Consider the following 20,450-nt stretch of genomic DNA (forward strand, 5'->3'; position numbering starts at 1 on the left):
ACTTGAATTACATTTGCGTCGGTAAATTTTTAATTACTATTATTGCAAAGCATCAATGTTAGAAAATAACTGAAAGTAAACGTAGAAAAGCAGTGGAAATTTTCAACGTTTGTTTTTAATATTGAATTTACGATGAAATAACGTTGAAACATAGATCGTTATTTTTCAATCATATTTCATCCAACTCGCAACGTTGAAATAACGTTACGTGCTTGCTGAGTACAAGGTGTTGAACATCATGCTCTATTTTTAGTCTCTGCTAGAATTACACTTTTTAAAAAAGTCAAATGTTTTATAGACCAAAAAAGTTAAAGACACTTTGGATAACCTTTCCCTTAAATACGAGTGTAAAACAAACTCTTGCATTAGAAGTGAATACTGACCTCAGCGATAAAGAAAATCAAATGATCAAAAACTTAGCTCTTGGATACATACTTAGCATCATTCTTATTTTACGTCAATTTTAATTATGAAAAAAAAAAAAAATTTTAATCAAACTTTAATCATAAAAAAAAAATTACTGTTTTGATAGTAAAACCTTTTTCATTCATTTACAAACTTCATTCATAAACTGAATGCAACTGCTTCTCTTGTTATGGACTCCTTCATCATACTTTTACTAAATTAACAACTTCTATCTCCATCATAGATTCGATTAAGAACTTCCGATAAAAAGAATATGTAAAATATTACAATATATATATATATATATATATATTAGACATGTCCAAAAAACAACTTTTTTTAAAAATGTCTGAGCACAGCCGCTAAATGTGTTCTTTGTAATAAATTAATACTAAATTTAAAAAATTTTTGAATAAAAAAAATTTTTAGGGGTTGCTCAAGACCCTTAAACATCAGACAAGTCCCTAATATTTTGAAAAAAAAAGTTTTTTAAAACCATATTATGTTGGGTCTCAAAAGAAGTGAAATTTTATAAAAATTTCAAAAATATTAACTATTTTATATAAAAATTACCAGTTCAAATGTTATAAATTAAAAACTATCGTTTTTTAACAAAAAATAAAAAAGTGCATATTTTTAAAGTTTTTTTTTAATAAACTTTTTAATTTGTGTTTTTTATAAACTTATTTTATTATTTTTGAAATTTTTATAAAATTTCACTTCTTTTGAGACCCAACATGATATGGTTTTAAAAAACTTTTTTTTTCAAAATATTAGGGACTCGTCTGATGTTTAAGGGTCTTGAGCGACCCCTAAAAATTTTTTTTATTCAAAAATTTTTTAAATTTAGTATTAATTTATTACATAGAACACATTTAGCAGCTGTGCTCAGACATTTTTTAAAAAAGTTGTTTTTTGGACATGTCTAATATATATATATATATATATATATATATATATATATATATATATATAAAATAAAATACAATTTCTCGGCCTTTCGGAAAAACGATTATTTAGGATTTTCCATTTCTCTCCGTTTTACATTTTTCAAACAGATTGCAACGTTATGTTTTATATGCAATGTTAATGGATGATTGCTTTCTAAAATATCAGTTGATATCAACTTAATAAAAAAGTTTCTAAAGCTTCATTATGTTTTCCAACTTTAGACAAACAGATTGTTATATTATCTTTTGTATTTAATGTTAATGGATGATTTATTCCTAAAATATCAGTTCGTATTTTATAAATTTGATAAAAAACTTTTAAAGCTTCATTATGATTTCCCATTCTACTCAAACAGATTGCTATATTATTTTTTGTATCCAATTTTGATGGATAATTGATATCTAAAATATCAGCTTGTATTTTATCAGTTTGATAATATATTTCCAAAGCTTCATCATATTTTTCCATTGCACGCAAACAGCTTGCTAGATTATGTTTTGTAACCACTAATGATGGATGATTGATACCTAAAGTATCAGTTTGTATTTTATCAGTTTGATAAAAAAGTTCTAAAGCTTCATTATATTTTCCAACTTCAGACAGACAGATTGCTATATTTTCTTTTGTATTTAATGTTAATGGATGATTTATTCCTAAAATATCAGTTCGTATTTTATAAATTTGATAAAAAACTTTTAACGCTCCATTATGTTTTCCCATTCGACTCAAGCAGATTGCTATATTATTTTTTGTATTCAATTTTGATGGATGATTGATATCTAAAGTATCAGCTTGTATTTTATCAATTTGATAATATATTTCCAAAGCTTCATCATATTTTTCCATTACATGCAAACAGCTTGCTAGATTATGTTTTGTAACCAGTGTTGATGGATGATTGATACCTAAAATATCAGTTTGCATTTTATCAGTTTGATAAAAAAGTTCTAAAGCTTCATTATATTTTCCCATATGTTTCAAACAAACTGCTATATTGCATTTTGTACCCATTGTTGATGGATGATTGATACCTAAAATATCAGTTTGTATTTTATTAACTTGAAAATAAATTTCTAAAGCTTTACTATGTTTATTAATTCTGTTCAAACAGAATGCTATCCAATGTTTTGTAAGCAATGTTGATTGATGATTAATTCCAAAAATATTGGTTTTTATTTTATCAACTTGATAACAAATTTCTAATGCTTCATTATGTTTTTCCATTTTTTCCAAGCAGATTGCAATATTATGTTTTGTAGCCAACGTCGATGGATGATTGACTCCTAAAGTGTGAGTTTGTAATTTGTCAATTTGATAAAAGAGTTCTAAAGCTTCATTATGTTTTCCAACTTCAGACAAACAGATTGCTATATTATTTTTTGTAATCAATATTGATGGATGACTGATTCCTAAAATATTATTTTGTATTTTATCAACTTGATAATAAACTTCTAAAGCTTCATTATATTTTCCCATATCATTCAAACAGAGTGCTATATTATGTTTTGTAACTAAAGTTATTTCATTCTCAGCTCCATAAGATTTTTGGTTATAATTTTGAATGGCATCAAGTATGTTTATTGTTCCTTGAAAAAAACCTTTGTTTGATAAGAAACATCTGATTTTTTCACTCTTTTGGTGGAACAACTTACACATTTTTGTTTCGTTAATACGAAACATGTGGATAAAATAGTTATAGAATTGTTTCCCATCGTCAACGTGTTCTTTTACATCTTCCAGCTGCAATCTTAGAAAATCGACGATGTTTTTCTGGCATATTTCAGTTATTTCTTTGCATTTTTGATAACACTTACACGCTAACTGTGTCATTTCGTGCATCGCGTACTTGTCATTGTCACCATCAAAGCAATCAAGCAAAGAGTAACTTACCAATAATCTTGTTGCTCGATTTATCAAAAACTCTTCCTTTATTTGCAAGTGTTTTGAAATACCGTGAATAAACTGTTTTGAAATGTGTTGACCATCGCAGTACGATAAATGGTTTAAGATTTCTACTGATTTTTCATTCGATGAGCCTATATTTTTTAATACTAAATTGATTGATGTTATTGCAGAATTTGTTTCCGCTTCGGTAGGGGTACCTTCCTCGAGCATTTCAATCGGAAATGATTGAAAAAGATCTAAATATTCCTGCAAAGAAACGCTGTTTATGTTTATATATAGAATAGCTTGATTAATGGAGAGTGGATGATACCGAAGCACTTCGGTTATTTTTCTTAGTTTTTCGTCATCGTTTGCTAATATTTGCTTAATATTTCTTTTTGCAAAAAGAAACGCATCTTGAGGCGAGAAAGAATGAATTTGCACTTGATTAACATCGGTTGACCACGACTTCCATTGCGATGTTACCAAAGTAAATGCGTTTTTTTTGTTTGACATGTACTTTTTAAAATTCCTAACACTTTCACCATCAATGTTATCGAAAATGTATAGCGTTTTTTCTCTTTCAAAATAGTTATATATTTTTCTAGAAACTACTTCAATATTGAACGGATCGCCTTGAGAATCTTTTACGCTCAACCCTAGTTGGTGACAGAGATTAGTCATAGAAACGTGTATTTTATCTAATGCTGCATCAACCCACAAAACGCTTTCAAAATGCTCGGAGTAAACTGCTGCATACTTTCTAGCGAGCTGAGTTTTTCCTACTCCAGACATTCCAGTTAAAACCGTGATTGATTTACCCGAATTGTGTGTTTTGCAAATGTATTCATGAATTTGATTAAGCTCTGTGTCACGTGAAAAGAAGGTTGCTGTCGGTGGTAGGACACCGAAAATGGAGTGTCGGGATATTAACTCTAAAATACAAATTCATGTCATTTTTAACCATGCGTTAAATTCATTAAAGATTATTTAGAAGTTATTTATTGAACGCTCTGGATTTCATTGTTGTCTCATTTTATGTTGTTATCTTTGTAATGTTTTTGAGAGCAAAAGCATAAAAATTAAAATAAATAAATAAAAAGAATTTATTTTGATTATTCGATTTTATTATCCACTATTGAAAAAACGATTAAACCGAGGAGTTATAAAAAAAAGTTCTTAATAACTGCCAATTGTAATTTTTTAATGTCCCAGCAAATTATTTTAGTGAAATATTTTGTATATAATTTAGTTTTGCTTCAAAGCAATTATATTTTAAAATGTTATTTAAAACAAGTACAGTTTCTTTATTAAAAAACGTTTTTCACACATAAAATACTTCTATTGGATATTTTTAAGTTTGATTTGAGAACATTGAAATTCATTCTTTCAAATTTGGAAATCATATTTCTAAAAAAATATTTGTGGAATAAAAACTATAAAGCACAAAATGCAGTTTTATGCAAACTATTTGCATCAAAATCAAAAATAATTAAAATCCTGGAAATTTTAAGTTTTCTTACTCTAATAAATTAAAAACTCATGCACTAATATTTTATGTGCCCTGCTCGTGCTGCTATGACTTTCTGCACAAATTATTACAAATGTTTTTGATTTCTGTGTATTCAAACCAGATCTGAAGTATAGTGGTGGTAAGCTTAGTTTTGGTTGTGCAGTCATATTTTCGCAGCCTTTTTTTACAATTGCCCTCAGATTCTCAATTGGATTAAGACCTAGGAAGTTGCCAGGCCATTTAATTGTTTTAACACTATTCTTAACCATGAATTTCTTGACATTTTTGGATGTAGACATGTGGCTAAATCCTGCTCTAATATTCCGTTTCCACTTGGAAACACTTTTAACATCTCTGGAATTAAATGTGTTTGCAGAATCTCAATCTAAGGTCAGAGTTCATCATTAAGGTGGGCTGAAAAAATTGTCTTGAAAACTAGGAAACGGCAGGGCGTGCAATAGTTGCTCCATGATCTTATTAGTTATTGTGCAAAATATTTTGAATTTTGGAAGTCATCTTGTGGTGCCCCAGGGAGTTCCAATTTTATGACTGCCAAATGGCCCAATTTGGTTTTAAAATGGTATAGCTTCCAATGAAGTAGTACCAAAAGCAACCATTATTATAATTAAGGGCAGTGAAACAGAGTCAGATAGTTAGGTAATGCAACAGACTGTTATAAATAAACTATGCTTTCTCTATTACCACTCATTCAAAACGAAAATAAAGTAAATACTATACAATTTACTTAATGTACTTTTCAGCAAAACAAAGAATGTCGGAAGTTATTATGACACCCAGTAGCAAACCAAAGAATCTGACTAATGCTCAGGTAAGCATTACAACTATATTTATTACGTTATTGAATTATTACATAACCGTAACTCTGCTAACTTGAGAAGAGTTAAGGTTAAAGTTAAAGTTGGGGTTAGGGTTTAGGTTTACATGCATCGGCCGCTTCTCAGCAATTACTGAGTTCGTGTTGTTTATGTTTTCAGGAAACGGAAAAGTGCAATACTACACCCCGCAGCGCATCGAAGAAGCCGACAAGAAAGTCTCAATGCTGTCCGGTTTTCGGTTATCTGTCCAGAGCCAAAGAGACCCAGCTGCCAACAAAGTCGGATACAATGCGAACCTTTTTGGAGATACGACAAGAGATGAAAGTGACAGACAGTGCTCCGGATCCTGTAGTTTCCACAGTCGCAGAAAGAACAGCGCAACATATCGAGCATATATGGATCAAAGCGTCAATCCCGGTAATATCACACAAGAGAATTGTAGAGAAAATCAGAATGCTCCACAGCAATTACAGAAACTTGCTAAAACCATATAAATCCAGACAATGTGATCCGACATACACCGAGCGACTTAAAAGATTTGCTACCGAAACAGATCTGCAACTATTTGATATTGCAATCTGCAAATGTATCGATTTTCCAAGTTGCAGATGCAAACTTGAGCAGAAGGTGCCGCCTGCGGAGAGAAGCTTCTTGACGGACCAACGAAATCAACGAAAAATGATGATCGGCGGCGTTGATGTAAGAACTACAAAGAAACTCGTGTAACAACAAAAACGCCAAAAACGAGTTGATGATTTCATGGAAAAACATCGCAAATGTATAAAAATTGATGAACAAGTTGACGATGTAAATTTTTCGGAAACGTCTGATGAGGACGACTCAAGAATGGATGAAATGGATCCGGATTTCAGTGTTACCACTGACACTACTGACAGTAAAGTATTGGATATTGGTAAAAAGCAGCGCAAGAAACAAATGCGACTAGAACTACCAAATGTAGCTAAGATGTGCGATAGATATAAATTTCCAGGTCGTTTTGCAGCAGCTATTGTCAGTGCAACATTGCAAGATGTGGGTCTTATACACAAGGGGGACACATCAATGGTAATAGATAAGAATAAACTTGGCAGAGAACGGCGAAAAGTCAGAAAGCGATTACAAAACCCAGGCATTCCAGCAAAAACTGAATGGACTCTATTTCAATGACCGCAAAGATAAGACCAGAGTGAAAACTAGAAAAGGTAACAAAAACCATGGACAGATTATTGTAGAAAAACATGTGTGTCTAGTTCGCGAGCCAAATTCAGAGTATCTAGGCCACATTACACCTTCAAGTGGAGGAGCCGAGAGCATAACTACAGGTATCTGGGACTTTCTAAAAGAGAACAAAGTCAAAACAGAGGATCTAATGGCTATTGGGTGCGATGGCACCAACGTCAATACCGGCACACACCGAGGTGTGATTCGTTTGCTTGAAAAGCGCCTTGGCAGACCGCTTCAGTGGTTCGTCTGCTTATTGCATACAAATGAATTACCGCTGAGGCATCTGATTACTCATCTTGATGGAGTTAGGAGTGGTCCAAAATTGTTTTCTGGACCCATTTGAAGTTTACTGCCGACATGTGAAGAATTGCCCGTTGTACCATTTGTGGCTATAAAGTTTGACAACTGTCCTCCAGTGGATTGTGCTGACTTGAGCACGGATCAAAAATATTTGTTCAACATGTGTAAAGCAGTGGAGACTGGGAAATGTCTTGAAGATCTTGCGTTGCAAAAGCCCAGGCCGGTGGTACATTCAAGATGGTTGACTACTGCTAACAGGCTGCTTCGGTTATATGTAGCGACAGCTATTCCTTCCGAGAATCTTGTGGAACTTGTCACGTATGTCATGACTGTGTATGCACCGTTATGGTTCCACATTAAACTCAGGTCGGCGTGCACGGAAGAACATATATGGAGACTAATATCGCGACATATGTGGAGACTAATACAGTTTTCCAGATACATGAAACTTGAACTCAAAGTGATCGTTGATCCCGTAATTGCCAGAAACGGTTACTTTTGCCATTCTGAGAACATCTTGTTGCACCGAGCGACATATTCGTCTAGTGACTGAGGCATCGGCGGCAGTTTGCACTGAACAACGAGACGGATTTATCCGTTCTGGTATTGAATCCAGAAAATGAAAACGTTTGACAACAAAGCGCAATACAGACTGTAACATTTTATTTGCATGTATAGTGTGTACTTGTGTACTGTGTAGTACAAGTATTTTAAGTAATTAAATTAAATATTGCTTAGTTGTATGTAAAATGTCAGAAAATTACAAAATTGCATAAAATTGGTGATATCTCAATAGTGTTGGGGCACCCCAAGACCAACAAATTTATGAGCTCTACTTTTTTGTTTTCACTAACGCTACTATGGAGCAACTATTCCACCCCCTGCCAATTATAGATTTGCAAATTTTTTTTTTTACAATACTTTCAGCCCACCTTATTCATCATGCCAGTAACTGGGTGGAGTCTTCCTGATCCAAAAGCAGAGAAACAACTCCAAAACATCTTCTTTTTTGGATGCTTGGCGTATTGTTAAATGAGTCCGGGTCGTATAGGCTCACCGTCAGAACGACGAACAAACTGTGACCGCCAGCCTTGCACTTCAAAATGTGATTCATCCGAAAATGAAACCTGCAATCAATAAATAAACAAGTTAACTATTATCAAGCCTCTTCTATTTAATAACCTCAATTTTTAAAAATTGATCGATTTTATAAATATAATAAATAAAATAGCTGTAAATTTAACAAATACATTTCGTCTTACCCTTCTCCATTGTTCTTAAGTCCACTTTTTGTATTCCTTTCCCCACAAGAGACGCTTCTTCTTCATGACATCTGTAAATAATGGTTTTTTTAGAAGGTTTTCTGGCAAACTTTCTAGCAGCTATCAACCTCCTCCGCATTGTACTCGAGTAGACATGAATGTCATGCGTAGCTAAATCATTCATTAGTTGGTCACTTGTCTTTTTTGGATTTTTAACACTCTCCAGTACCAGATATCGGTCAACTCTCTGAGGTCATTCGTTTTCGACCACATTTTCCTTGTCTTAATGGTGATAAGCTGCCTGTTGTAATGTAATGGTTCTTAACCCGGTTAATTGTAGATTGGTTTACTGAGCATATTGTGGCTTTCTCCCGTTGAGATTTATCAGAATATTGAAGGAAAGTTAATATTTTAGATCTTTTTCTTGGTGTAGTGTCCATCTTTATTTATTTACTTTTTAAAAATTTATTTATCCTTCCAATCGCAGTTAAATTATAAAAAACGTTGAATAAACAACAAGTAAAAGGAAACAAAAAAAGTTTGATGTAATTAATTTGCATTAGTACTGTACTTACTTCGTTCGCATTCCCTGACCAACTCCTTTCGGTTGCAAAAAAATAATCCGGATTTCATATCTCGCCATTGTTTTGATGGATTATTTTTACGCCATTGGTTTAGTATTTGCAAAGTTTGTTCTTTCGTTGTTTCAAATTCTTCTTTTACATTATCAATTGCTGAGTCATCAACCGAAAGACATCGAGCAAACTTTTGCCAATCATAGGTCAGCAAATCAGAAAGCGTTGTAAATACATCTTGTGGAATTTTTTCAACTAAGAGAGAATTTTTTTTTGTGAAAATTTAAAATTTTTCTTCAATAGGAAATATAAAAAATATATTGTTACCCTTAATATCGTCGAACTCGGTTTCCATGACAACTTCGTCTTTTAAAATAGTCCTACGAAAAAGATGCTCGTTATTGAAAATGATGAATTTCTCTAAAACGCTCTTAAATTGGTCAGCAAATACTTTAACGGTTAACAAACGAATGTAAGGAAGCCTATGCCGCGTCAAAATCAATTTGTGAACTTTTAGAAGTCATTTATACAATTCAATATATTCCAATCAGGTGTTTCAAAAACCCCATAAGTCACTGAATTCAAAAACCCCATAAGTCACTGAATTCAAAGTATGAAATGAAATAACGCTGTTTTCCCAGTGAAACTCCTTTTGATGAAAATTTTTTTTTTTGTATTCCGGTAGGCGCACCATATCCACCAATTAATCATTTATTTACTGTTAAAGTAGTTAAAAAGTTTTAGTTTTAAAAAAATACCATTCAAGTTTGGGGCCATCCATAAAGTACGTACGCATTAAAATCACTGACTTTGAACCCCCTCCCCATCTTGTACGTACTTGTACGATTTTAACGACTCCCTTCCCTCTGCGTACGAGCGCGTTATTATTAAAAAAGAAAGACCCTCCCCGCCCCTCCCTTTAAAAAAAAAAAAGTCATTAAATTCAAAAAATATTGTTTTTAGCTAGTTCGACATTTCTCTATACTTAACTTGTAAACAGGCACTTATTAACAAAAGGAATCAGGTATAATCATGTTACGAGTATTTTACAATTTAGCCTTTTATATCTCCAAAAATGGTGACTTAAATTGAATATGTTATGGTAAACAGACATGAACTCTGCTTTCACTATTTCATTGGTAATCTCCTCACTGGCATCTTCCATTTGACTTACATCACTCTCCTTTTCAATCTTAAACTTTTGTTTTTTGTGCGCTTTTTCATTTCATTGCAGCCTCGCTTAGCCAATATTTATTGGATTAATCGCAAATTCCCTTTGAAAGCTTCTTTTTCAACAAAGATTAATTCATATCAAATAGTATAATTTTGTACTTTAAGCCTTCTGTAGGTATATTTTGTAGCAAAAGGCGATGCGTCAGAGGTGCAAAGTTTGAATGGTTTGATACGATGAAACCAGAGGTGCAAAGTTTGAATTGATGTTACCATTCTCGTAGTACTCGTAGATGGCCGGAAATGGAATGAAACGTTGGGGAATGGTATTCAGCCAATTTGTTTCAAACGATGAACAAAATAACTTGTCATGACATTTCACTATTTGTATCGCGACAGTATCGAGATTGCTGGCAATATTTCTCTACCCAAAGAGGATCAGGATTCGGCAGTTTATATGCTTTCCCAACTGATAATGCCCGGCAATGAACAAGGTAACCGTCGATGACGGTTTTCTCTCAACCTTGGAATAAAAAGTCAGCCGTTTTTCGGAAGTTTTCCACCTCCAGCTCTTGGTTGACTGTCTTCCCAGAAGTATCAAGATGATTGCCGAAAAACTCGTGGAGAAGAACTATTCCAGCCGAATCACGAGAAAAAAGTGCCATTTTTCTTTCGACGGAATTGTAGGCTGAAAGCAAGACGCGTAAATCCAGCAAGCGGAAGAGATTAACAGCAGTTGCTAAGGATTTAGGGGATCGTGATGCCTTATCTTGAGCTCCATCAGTCTCCATTAACATAACTGGTCTACATCTAACCAACTTGGTTCTAAAAAGCTCTCTACATTGATATATCTTGTTTCCCACTTCTGATGCACATGAACGTGTCTCCATATGTAAAATATATTTCAATTATTGTTAACTTCACATATGTCCTACACCGATGGAATCAACTTAGTTAGTTAGAGCATGTATTCCATATGCATTAGCAAAAGTGCTTGAAGGCTTTCTACAGTAAAACCAAAAAATTTGCAAACTTTAAACATGTCATCAAGAAAAGATTTGGCAAACATTCTATCATCATTTTTTTTTGCAGGTAATTTTCTGGACGTAGCAGCTTTACTGGAACTGTGTTGACATGCTTTTTTCCTTTCTAAAGTGTTTCCAAGTCGTGGTAAAAAACGAAGGTACAAACCACTTCTACTCAAGTTAAAGTCTATCTTTGTCAGCTCTTTCTGAAAGTTATCCAAAATAGAGACACACCAAAGGGATTCGTTTTTTCGACGGGATTCTGCCGTGGTCGTCTGGTCGCTAATGAATTTTGCACAACTTTTATGATTGTTGGTAAAAGCTCAGGTTGATCAATTTCGAGGTGTGATTGTCCAGAAAGATTTCGAATAAACTGTTTCAAAGTACTTGATGCTTCAGAGTTGTTTTGATACACTGCATTGATGCCCTCACTATGTTTTTGTCTTCATTTTCTATATAGTGCCGATTGAAGAATCAATCTGAAAACAAAATGTTATACTAATCTTTGATTCTGCTATAAAACCTTCCTATACATAAGGTTTCCTGCAATGAAATCTAATTTGAAGTGAGGTTTTCAAATTTTTTTTGGTCGAGTACTGACCAAACAATACCAATATTACAAATATTTAAACTCAATGAGTTTATTGATTTTTTTATGAAACACAAAACTATACAGCTGAAACAAAAAGTAGCTATCTGAAAAACAATATCTGTTGCAGTTTCAGAAATAATAATTTTGACACTTATCCATGTTTTTTCAAAAATTCTTTTTCATAATAAAATTTTGAGAGTTTCTTCCTGTTTTAAAGTTTGGTTTTTTATGGCGTTTTTCTATACAATTAAATAAGCTCTGTTCAATTTGCTCCTAATTCGAAAACTAAAATAAAATTAAATAAAATTATATATTAATAAATTATCTTACCAGTCCAAGTTTGTTTTTTCTTTTCTTATGCTTTCTTTCACATTGAGCCATTTTAATTTACCCAGAGTGACAATTTTAAAAGGAATTTCAGCAATTCTGAATAATGCAATGATGCCTCCATGATTGATATCTGCTTATGTTACAATTGGTTGACTTTTTGTAGTAATGATTAGTAAAGCAATTTTATTAAAGAACAGTTTAGAAGTCCAACTTGAAAGCTCCATCCTCTTAGTTGAATTGTTTTTGAATCGATACGTATTTGTTGAAAGGCCCTCAACAAAGTGATTTGCCATCAACAATTCTGGGTTTTGCGAAATTCTTGTCATAAAACAGCAATGAACAGCCGTAGATAGAGTATTGGTTACTTACTACAGAACCTTTAAAGTTGATACTGTTAGTCGTTACCTAGAAGATAACAATTTAACTAAGGTATTATTTTTATTTTAAGTTTATTTTGATAGAGATAGATCCATTAAGAATTCTTCTTTTTACGCATTTATTATAATTCCTTCATGATAGACAAAGAAAGAACCATTGTTGTTCTTAAAGTCATATATCCAGATAACAGTGACACTGAATTAGCATAAATAAAATTCTTACTGAACAGGAGTTTGTCGGAGTTCTAAGCTCTGCATGCAATTAATATGATCGTTGTAATGGTGTCATCAGTTTTAATCTTATATGAAGCTTATTTTGTTTTGATAGAAGACTTCGTTTCTAGACTAAAATGCGGTATCCTTTCAGCTCTAGCCATACGCTCAACAACACCGCTCAAGGTTTTGCAATTTCTTTTATTGAACTGTCCTCACAAGTGCAGCATGTATCAACATGGGGTTGTCAATACGAAGTAGTAAAACTTCTTTTTAAAATGTTTCTGAAAAAGTTGATTAATGTGTTCTAAGTTTTAAAAGATGATCAGAACTTCAGTTCATGTTTGAAAATTCCAACGCATTTCGAAATTTTTCTCGTTGCGGAATGTTAGGGGCTTTGCGGAAGCTATGAGACTAAAACTCATTTTTCAACTCAAATTTTTTCTAAACATATGTTTATGTTTTCAACCGCTTTTTAATTACACTATTAATTTCCTTTTAAAATACATTCAACTTTTAACGAAATAATCCTTTTCTTTTCTAAAGCTGAATTTCCTAAATAATTTATAACTTTTTTAAAGATAAGATTTGTTTCGAAATCTGCGAATTTTTTTTTTTTTACATGCTAATTTGAACTTTAATGCAGGATTTTATTAAAACTTCACAATGTCACTCAACGTGCTTTAGCGAACAAAAAGATTTCTAGAATAAAATCTTCGAGAAGAGTAGAGTTGCTATATGTTTCAAGATGTATTGCTTTTTATACTCCATTTAAATAGACATCTTAACTAAATGGGAAAAGAGATAGTAGGAATAAGAGGGAAGAAATCTTTATTGAAGACCAAAATAGGAAAAAAATAGGAAAACACAAAGTTTACTTTTGTGCTGACTCCTTTAATCTGTTTCTGAATTGAAATTAAACATAACCACTATTTTTCAAGATTCAATTTTTTTCAAGTTTTTGTAGCAAATTTTGGAATTTTTTTGAATTTTCCTTCTTATGTTTGTTGATAGAACTTGCTGGGGCCAATGCTATAAACAATTCGAAGTTTTTTTCGAAAAAAAAAATCTTTCGTAAAAACGCAATTTTTCACGTACGAAAAAAAGTTCCTAATCTCGAAGAATTTATCGCTGTTTGTATTTTTTTCGGCCATTGCTATAAAGTATAAAACGTATACGTCACTAAAATTCACGAACTTTTTTTATCCGTAATATATAGTAGTAATATAATAGTAATTTTTATTGTAATTTTTATTTAGTAGGCCTACTTAATAAATTTTATTAGTCATTAAGTATGCTGTGCTGTCTATTCTATTTTTATGAATATTTTTACATTCTAGTATTTGGTGCTTAAAAAAACTGTGTAAAATTAAAGTAGGAACATGGATTTAATTTTTTCGGATGAAGACTTAGATTTCGAAGTTGAAGAAAATGAGCTTCGCCACCAATTGCCTCGAGAGGTTGGTGTTTAAAACATTACTTAAAATTACTTAATTTTGATGTTTTTTTTAATGATTTTTTATCGAACAAAATCAGAAATAAAACTAAATAGGCGCAGAAATTATATTTTTGTTTTGTTTTTCAATATCATTTTAGTTTAATGGTCGCTTTTTTAACGAAGATGTTTCTGACAACGTTTTTCGAGAGCAGTATCGAGTCCTAAGAGCTGTGTTAGATTTTTTAGAAACTAGGCTTAAAGTTGATTTGCAACATTACACTAAGCGAAATAAAAGCATTTCAATACTTTTCCAAATAATGGTATTTATAATACATATATATATATATATATATATATATATATATATATATATATATATACATATATATAAAATATAATATAGCAATACATATTTTTATTTAAATAATTTGCTAATTAAAACATATTAAGCCTCCCAAGAAGAACCTCTTTGTTTTCTCTGATCTTTATTGCTAGTAACATTTTAAGTTCTTTAGACAACATTTTATTTTGTTGTGTATTTGTGTATTATCTTGTTGAGTATTTGTGTATTATATGGCATATTTATCGACTATTTATACTTTTCTTTAGTCAAACACTATGAAAAATTTGTTTAACCAAAATTACTATCGAAAACCTTCATAAATAAGTATGGAACTTTAAATTCATGCATGCATTGTTAACGAAGCACAACAAGGAACTGAATAATCGATTAAATGCAGATTTTAAGTAATTAGTTTGTTATGAAGTTACCAAAATCCTTCTAAGTTTTATCTATAAAATATCTACATAAAAACACAAACAAAGAATGTTCAATGATTTTGAAGCGCTAACGTTGTTCCAACAATGGCCGCCAAAAATCATGAAGAAAATATCTAAAATTGAGATCAAAAATCTATCTGAAGTTTTTTTTCGAAAAAACGCATTTTTTATCTGAAAAGGCGATTCTCTTGTTCGTTTATAGCATTGGATTTAATAGCAAAGTTTTTATCTTAAAAACGGAGTTTTTTGAATGTTTATAGCAATGGACATTTTTTTTCTTCGCTTTTTACGGTAAAAACTTCGTGTTTTACGGAAAAAACTTCGTTTTTTATGTTTATAGAATTGGCCCCTGGATTTATCAAATGCTTATTTAAAAACTAAAACTAAATATTTTGCATATGTTAATTATGATAATTTAGCCTGCTTTTAAACTCTGCTAATATCTTGAACTTTTTTAAGAAGTTATAAAACTTGCAAGGAGAATGAATACAAGTCAACCCTATAAATGTTCCAAATCTTAAATTGGAAACGAATTTCAGAGTTTATGCTTCTACCCAATAAGATAAGTAAAGTAACGGAAAATAATCTTTCATTATTTTACAGATTTCGTAGTCAGAATGATTTTTCATTCAGTTAAAGAGTCTTTCTCTGAAACTGTTTTCAGGTGTTAAGTTTCCGGTATTTAATTTCTAATACTTAGGTTCTGATTTTCAGTTACAAAACTTGTTATCACTTTTGAACTCTCACTTCATAATGCCTTATTTATTCATTTCTGTAAAAACATTTTTTTCCTTTCCTTTCCCCGGTTTTTCTAACTATGAAACTAAAACTTTTGAAGAATTAACGTACCGGTAAGTTTCGTGCCCTAGAATCTCCATTTTCCTTACTGTAAATAATCTTTTCTACAATCTTTATGTGAAAAGCTGGTTGATCGAAAAAACTACTGTTTATTTCGCCAGTTTTTCTTGAACTTACATAAACTAGCACATTAAAGAATTTCAAATTAAATCTTTAACGTCAAAAAACTCTCTTGTAATGAGATTAAGCTCAGTTGCTATTTGTCTTTAGGTTGGTGTCAGATTTTTGATTTAATAAAACAATGGCCATCGATGAGTTAAAGCCTTAATCAAATAATAAGATTAAATTACAATAATACATAAAACGTTTAAAAAGAGGTATTCTGAACAAGACAGCCTATTTTCCGCTCAAAAGGATTGCCAAGAAATTAATTTGTGAACTTCATTTTGAAATATTTTTTAAAATTAACTTGGTTATTCATTGTATAGTGAACTAAGGATCGGCATTTTCCGTGAAAACAAAGTTTTATTTCCATACTTTTAGTTAAACAACTATTAAAATGTTTATATAAATAAAATATTCCTGCTAATAAACAAGTGTAAAATTTTCAGCAAATTGATCCTGGGAATTATTTCTGGGTATTTTGCACACTCCTGTGGCGCGTAATTGCGGATTCATTCAAGTCTATCACGCGTTCTTGTCTCGCACGCTTTTTATGTAAAGCTTGTACTTTATTTTTCTCTCTCTTCTTTCAAAAAAAAACAGCAACAGTCGATCGGAAGAAATTTACGTTGAAATTACTTTTTGTAACTTGGCATATGAAGGGACATGGCGATCCTATAAATATGCGTAATTGTGGTGTCTGGAAGTTTTTATGTGCTAAATTACCATAAGTGTGCCATATATAGCACATTTATGAGGGCTATTAAAAACTAATTTATCTATTTTCAGCAGCTTTAAATTGTATAAATAGAGTAAAAATGTTATTATTAACGTGTTGATTTAAAAGTAACAAATGAGAACGGTGTTGATCTTCTAAATATAATTTGTAATACGCAATTGATATTATTCGTAATCACCTTCGGATCATAGTTGGTCGCAGAGGATAGTTTTCTTCACAACAGAAGAATGGTAAAAAGAAGAAACCAGAAAATAACGAACCAGAAGATCAACTAATCGTCCAAAGTGAAGTATCAGCATTAAACAGGAAGAAAATGATTTTAAAATCTAAGTTTACGCAAACTAAACATCAAGTTATTCAGTTTCTTGGAAACGACGATCCCACATGTAAAAACGATTTAACTCATTGATTAACAAAGACACAAAACGATGTTCTCGAGATGATGGTTGATTTATCAAAAAAATACGAGTTTCTGGAATCAAAAGAAGATTTAGAAAAACTCAATCATGAAATTGAAAGAATAAATGGCGAGTTCACGGAAGCGATGGACCATGTAAATAGATGGATATTGTACAATGGAAGTGAAAGATCTAATTTTGACAAATGGATGGATCGTAAACCTACACTGGCAACGGAAAAGAAACAACGCAATCAATGGTCAAATATTCAAAAATTGAAGGACGAAGAAAAAGATAATAGCGAATATGAAGCAATCAAATCTACACATAGCCTGCGTACCATAAAAAATTTAACAAATGATTTAGATGAAAAGACTCCAAATATTGGACAGGATTTATGGAAACAACTAAAATGCGTTTCTATACCAATATTTAATGGCGATAAAAAAAGCTACGAAAATTGGAAAACTTTATTCAACGCATGTATCAGCCAAGGTCCAACGACAGCTGAATATAAATTACTTCAGTTACGTCAATATTTATGTGGAGACGCATTAAAAGCAATCGAAGGACTTGGATTCATCGTTTGCCTATGAAACTGCGAAAGAAAGACTTGAAAGAAATGGCGGAGCGATTTTTAACATGTTTACCAGTTTAAAAATCACATGCGAAAGGTTTTCAACACATTTCTTTGCTTTGCTCACAAATCCTCAGGGCTAAATCCATGTGTAGAATAAGCGCAAATTTACAAGAGTAAAAAATGTCAAGATTTTTTATAATTTTCATCAAAAAATCTGTTAAAATTTAGTTTAAAATTTAGGTTTAGCTAACGAATGCTTATGGGACACTAATTTAGTTAGTTAAATTTAGTTAAAATTTAGAAGTTTAGTTAGAAGAATGCATATAGGGTACTAATAGCAGTGTCATATAAGGTTTTATATAGAAAAAGGTGCATATGCTGTAAAAAGGGCTTATTCAAGAACAAGATTTTTGACCCCCGAAACCAAAAATTTTGATAAGAACATGAAAATCCTGAATTTATAATGTTTTTGGTATATTCAACTAGAGCACATGTGTTACCCACATAATGGCCAGGAGGCTTGTAATAGGCTATAATCAGAAATATTTTGCACTGGAAGTGAAAAAATCAACAAAAAATCAACACTAAAACTACCTTAACTTTTGTTACACTGCAGGGATTGGGATAAAATTTAACCCAAATCTTGGTAATGGCATAGGCTACATTTCCACTAAATTTTATTGGTCTATGATTAATTGTATGGATTTTATAGCAGTTTTGTTATGTCAAAAATTAAGGTAAATTTTCTCCATTTTTGCAACTTCAAAGTCACTTTTTTCCCGCAGACGTACCTAAAAGATTTCAAAATTTGCACTAGGTGACCCTGGGATGTGTACACTATCACCCCATATAAGTGGCATTTTTGGGTCAGCTAGGTTGGCAGTATTAGATTTCATGATAACAGTGTATAATCAAGAATTGCAAGAAGGCAAAAATATAATTATGATAATAAAATATAATTATGATAATAAAATGTATAATCTTTTAAACGGCCATTATTTTTATTTAAAGTGTTCGTCCGTTCATTTGTAAATTTGGTTCCAAATTATAACTATAATTATAAAATATTAATAAGTTTTAAACATTCTTTTTATCTAAAAATTTCATCCGTTCATTGATAAGGTCTGGTTCGAGTTTTTATATGGAATTTCCTCCAAAAACTGTTCCAAAAAACTAAGCGATTCTCGTTTACCTAAAGTAAAACATATACGTTAGAGAACTATTTGGGATTTTGTTATCATCGATACAATTTTTGAATATTTTGTGCAGTTGTTTTTTTATTTCTTTGCTATTTTCTTTCTAAAATAAAAAATGTGAAAAAAAAAAAAAAAAAAAAAAAAAAAGGAAAAAATAAAAAAATGAGTAGATCATTTATTTTCAATATACTTTGCAAAATAAAGAAAATTTATTTAAAAAAAAAAATTATGTATATATGTACTCTTCACCAGAATTATGTTTACATATGATACTTGTGTAGAGTTGAGAATACTTATAACTATTAGGAGAAGGTTTGTCATGTTAAATCTGGTTTATTTGTTTTGTCTTTTTTTAAATATATTAATGCATTTGAATTTTTTCATTAATTCTTCTTTTTTTTTATTTTAGAAAATAAAAAAATGTAATGGGTTCTATACTACTGGAGTGCCATGTGTCATTGAGGTATTTTTCTTTTTCTTTTAATCATTTTTCTTGTTTTTCTTTTGTTTACCTTTTTTTTTTTACCTTCATTTACCTTTTAAAAACCATTAAAATGTTTTTTTTTTCTGACTCAAATGTTGGCCATTAAATTATATAAAAACATTTGTTTATGAAACTTAAAAGCATATTTCAAAAGTTTGTAATAATCTCTAGTTTATGTATAGTTTTATATGCATCTCAGAAACATTTCAAAGAATTATTATATTCAGAAAAAGTAGTGTAATCACTGCATGTTACTAAAAAAATTTAATACCTGGAAAATCTTTGGGTGGTTTTTCCACTTTTTAGTTTCTAATAAAACAAGTTACAAAAAGCTTTCCTTTTCTACAAATTTATAGTCTGGCAGTCAACAGTGGTAAATATTTTGATCACAGATCGTTCAAGAAAGTAAAGGTAAGTTTTGACCTCTCACATGGTTTAAATAGGTAGTTAAAACTTAAATAAGAATGCGAAATTTTTATAACTAAATTTTTTTATTTATTAAAAGCTGAATTAAATGAAAAAGGTTTTTAGCAAATATTTTGAAAAATTATTATTGATAACTAGTAGAATACAGCATCCAATTTATAAAGGTATAATTACGTCATCACTTCAATTTTTTTCTCTTTTCACTCTTAAAAATGCTAGGTCACTTTCTTTTATATCACCCTTCATCGTGGTTCATCATAATTTTCATCGTAAATCACAAGTTCATCATAAATTTCATTTTAGCTCATCGTAATTCATCATAATTTATTTTAATTCATCGTAGTTCATCATAATTTATTTTAATTAATGCGAGCTGAATGATTGTTTACTACAGTAAGCCGGAGAAATTCGCATGAGGGGCGGCATGAAAACTTCTAAGCGCAAAATACTTTCTTCGTTCGTATTCACTGACCAAGTCCCTTTCGTTTATAAAAAAGTAATCCGCATTCCACATCTAGTCATAGGATACTTGATGTTTACGGGTACGGATGCGGGTCTTGTGTGTGTGTGTTCTAGAAAATTGTGAAAATTCTGAAAAAATAATTCAATGTTTGTGTATAAGTGTGTCTCATTGAATATATAAACTTAATTTGAAAAACAACTGAAATATCTTTTGATGTAGTCTTTTAACGAGCGTATACAGGTATCCCAAAGGTATTGGATAAAAGGAACTATATGGTCGTAAAAGTTTACAGGCATAGGCAAGAACTTGAACAAGTTATGCTAGATGTA

At 31.1% G+C, this 20,450-nt stretch overlaps 1 protein-coding gene across 4 annotated transcripts; it reads right to left on the bottom strand.

Annotated features, from left to right (window-relative positions):
* Nucleotides 1-1,403: 1,403 nt before the first annotated feature.
* Nucleotides 1,404-15,906, bottom strand: LOC149880493 (uncharacterized). 4 transcript variants are annotated; one of them, XM_090070209.1, is made up of 6 exons: nt 15,725-15,906; nt 12,068-12,472; nt 9,278-9,330; nt 8,376-9,205; nt 8,046-8,240; nt 1,404-4,175 (listed from the first exon to the last, which is right to left on the bottom strand). In XM_090070209.1, the coding sequence occupies exon 6, from the start codon at nt 4,033-4,035 to the stop codon at nt 1,528-1,530; it is 2,508 nt and encodes an 835-aa protein (XP_089926335.1). In that variant the 5' UTR covers nt 4,036-4,175; nt 8,046-8,240; nt 8,376-9,205; nt 9,278-9,330; nt 12,068-12,472; nt 15,725-15,906; the 3' UTR covers nt 1,404-1,527. The 4 variants fall into 4 exon arrangements, with proteins under 4 accessions (XP_089926335.1, XP_089926334.1, XP_089926332.1 ...); XM_090070208.1 differs by lacking the exon at nt 12,068-12,472; XM_090070206.1 differs by lacking the exons at nt 8,046-8,240; nt 12,068-12,472 and having other exon boundaries at nt 8,951-9,205.
* Nucleotides 15,907-20,450: the final 4,544 nt, after the last annotated feature.

The sequence above is a fragment of the Hydra viridissima genome, unplaced genomic scaffold (genome assembly GCF_058129835.1).
Source record: "Hydra viridissima isolate aposymbiotic clone 2 unplaced genomic scaffold, HvirCarnegie_v1 scaffold_13, whole genome shotgun sequence".
NCBI lineage: Eukaryota > Metazoa > Cnidaria > Hydrozoa > Anthoathecata > Hydridae > Hydra > Hydra viridissima.

Bases quoted from the DNA above. Each gene is read 5' to 3' on its own strand.
- LOC149880493 (XM_090070206.1), bottom strand. From the start codon at position 15,753: ATGGAGATTCTAGGGCACGAAACTTACCG. The intron at 9,331-15,724 runs GTACGTTAATTC...TCTTTTTCGTAG, and splicing joins CTAGGGCACGAAACTTACCG to GACTATTTTAAAAGACGAAG. The intron at 4,176-8,950 runs GTAAGTACAGTA...TTTGTATTTTAG, and splicing joins GGTCAGGGAATGCGAACGAA to AGTTAATATCCCGACACTCC.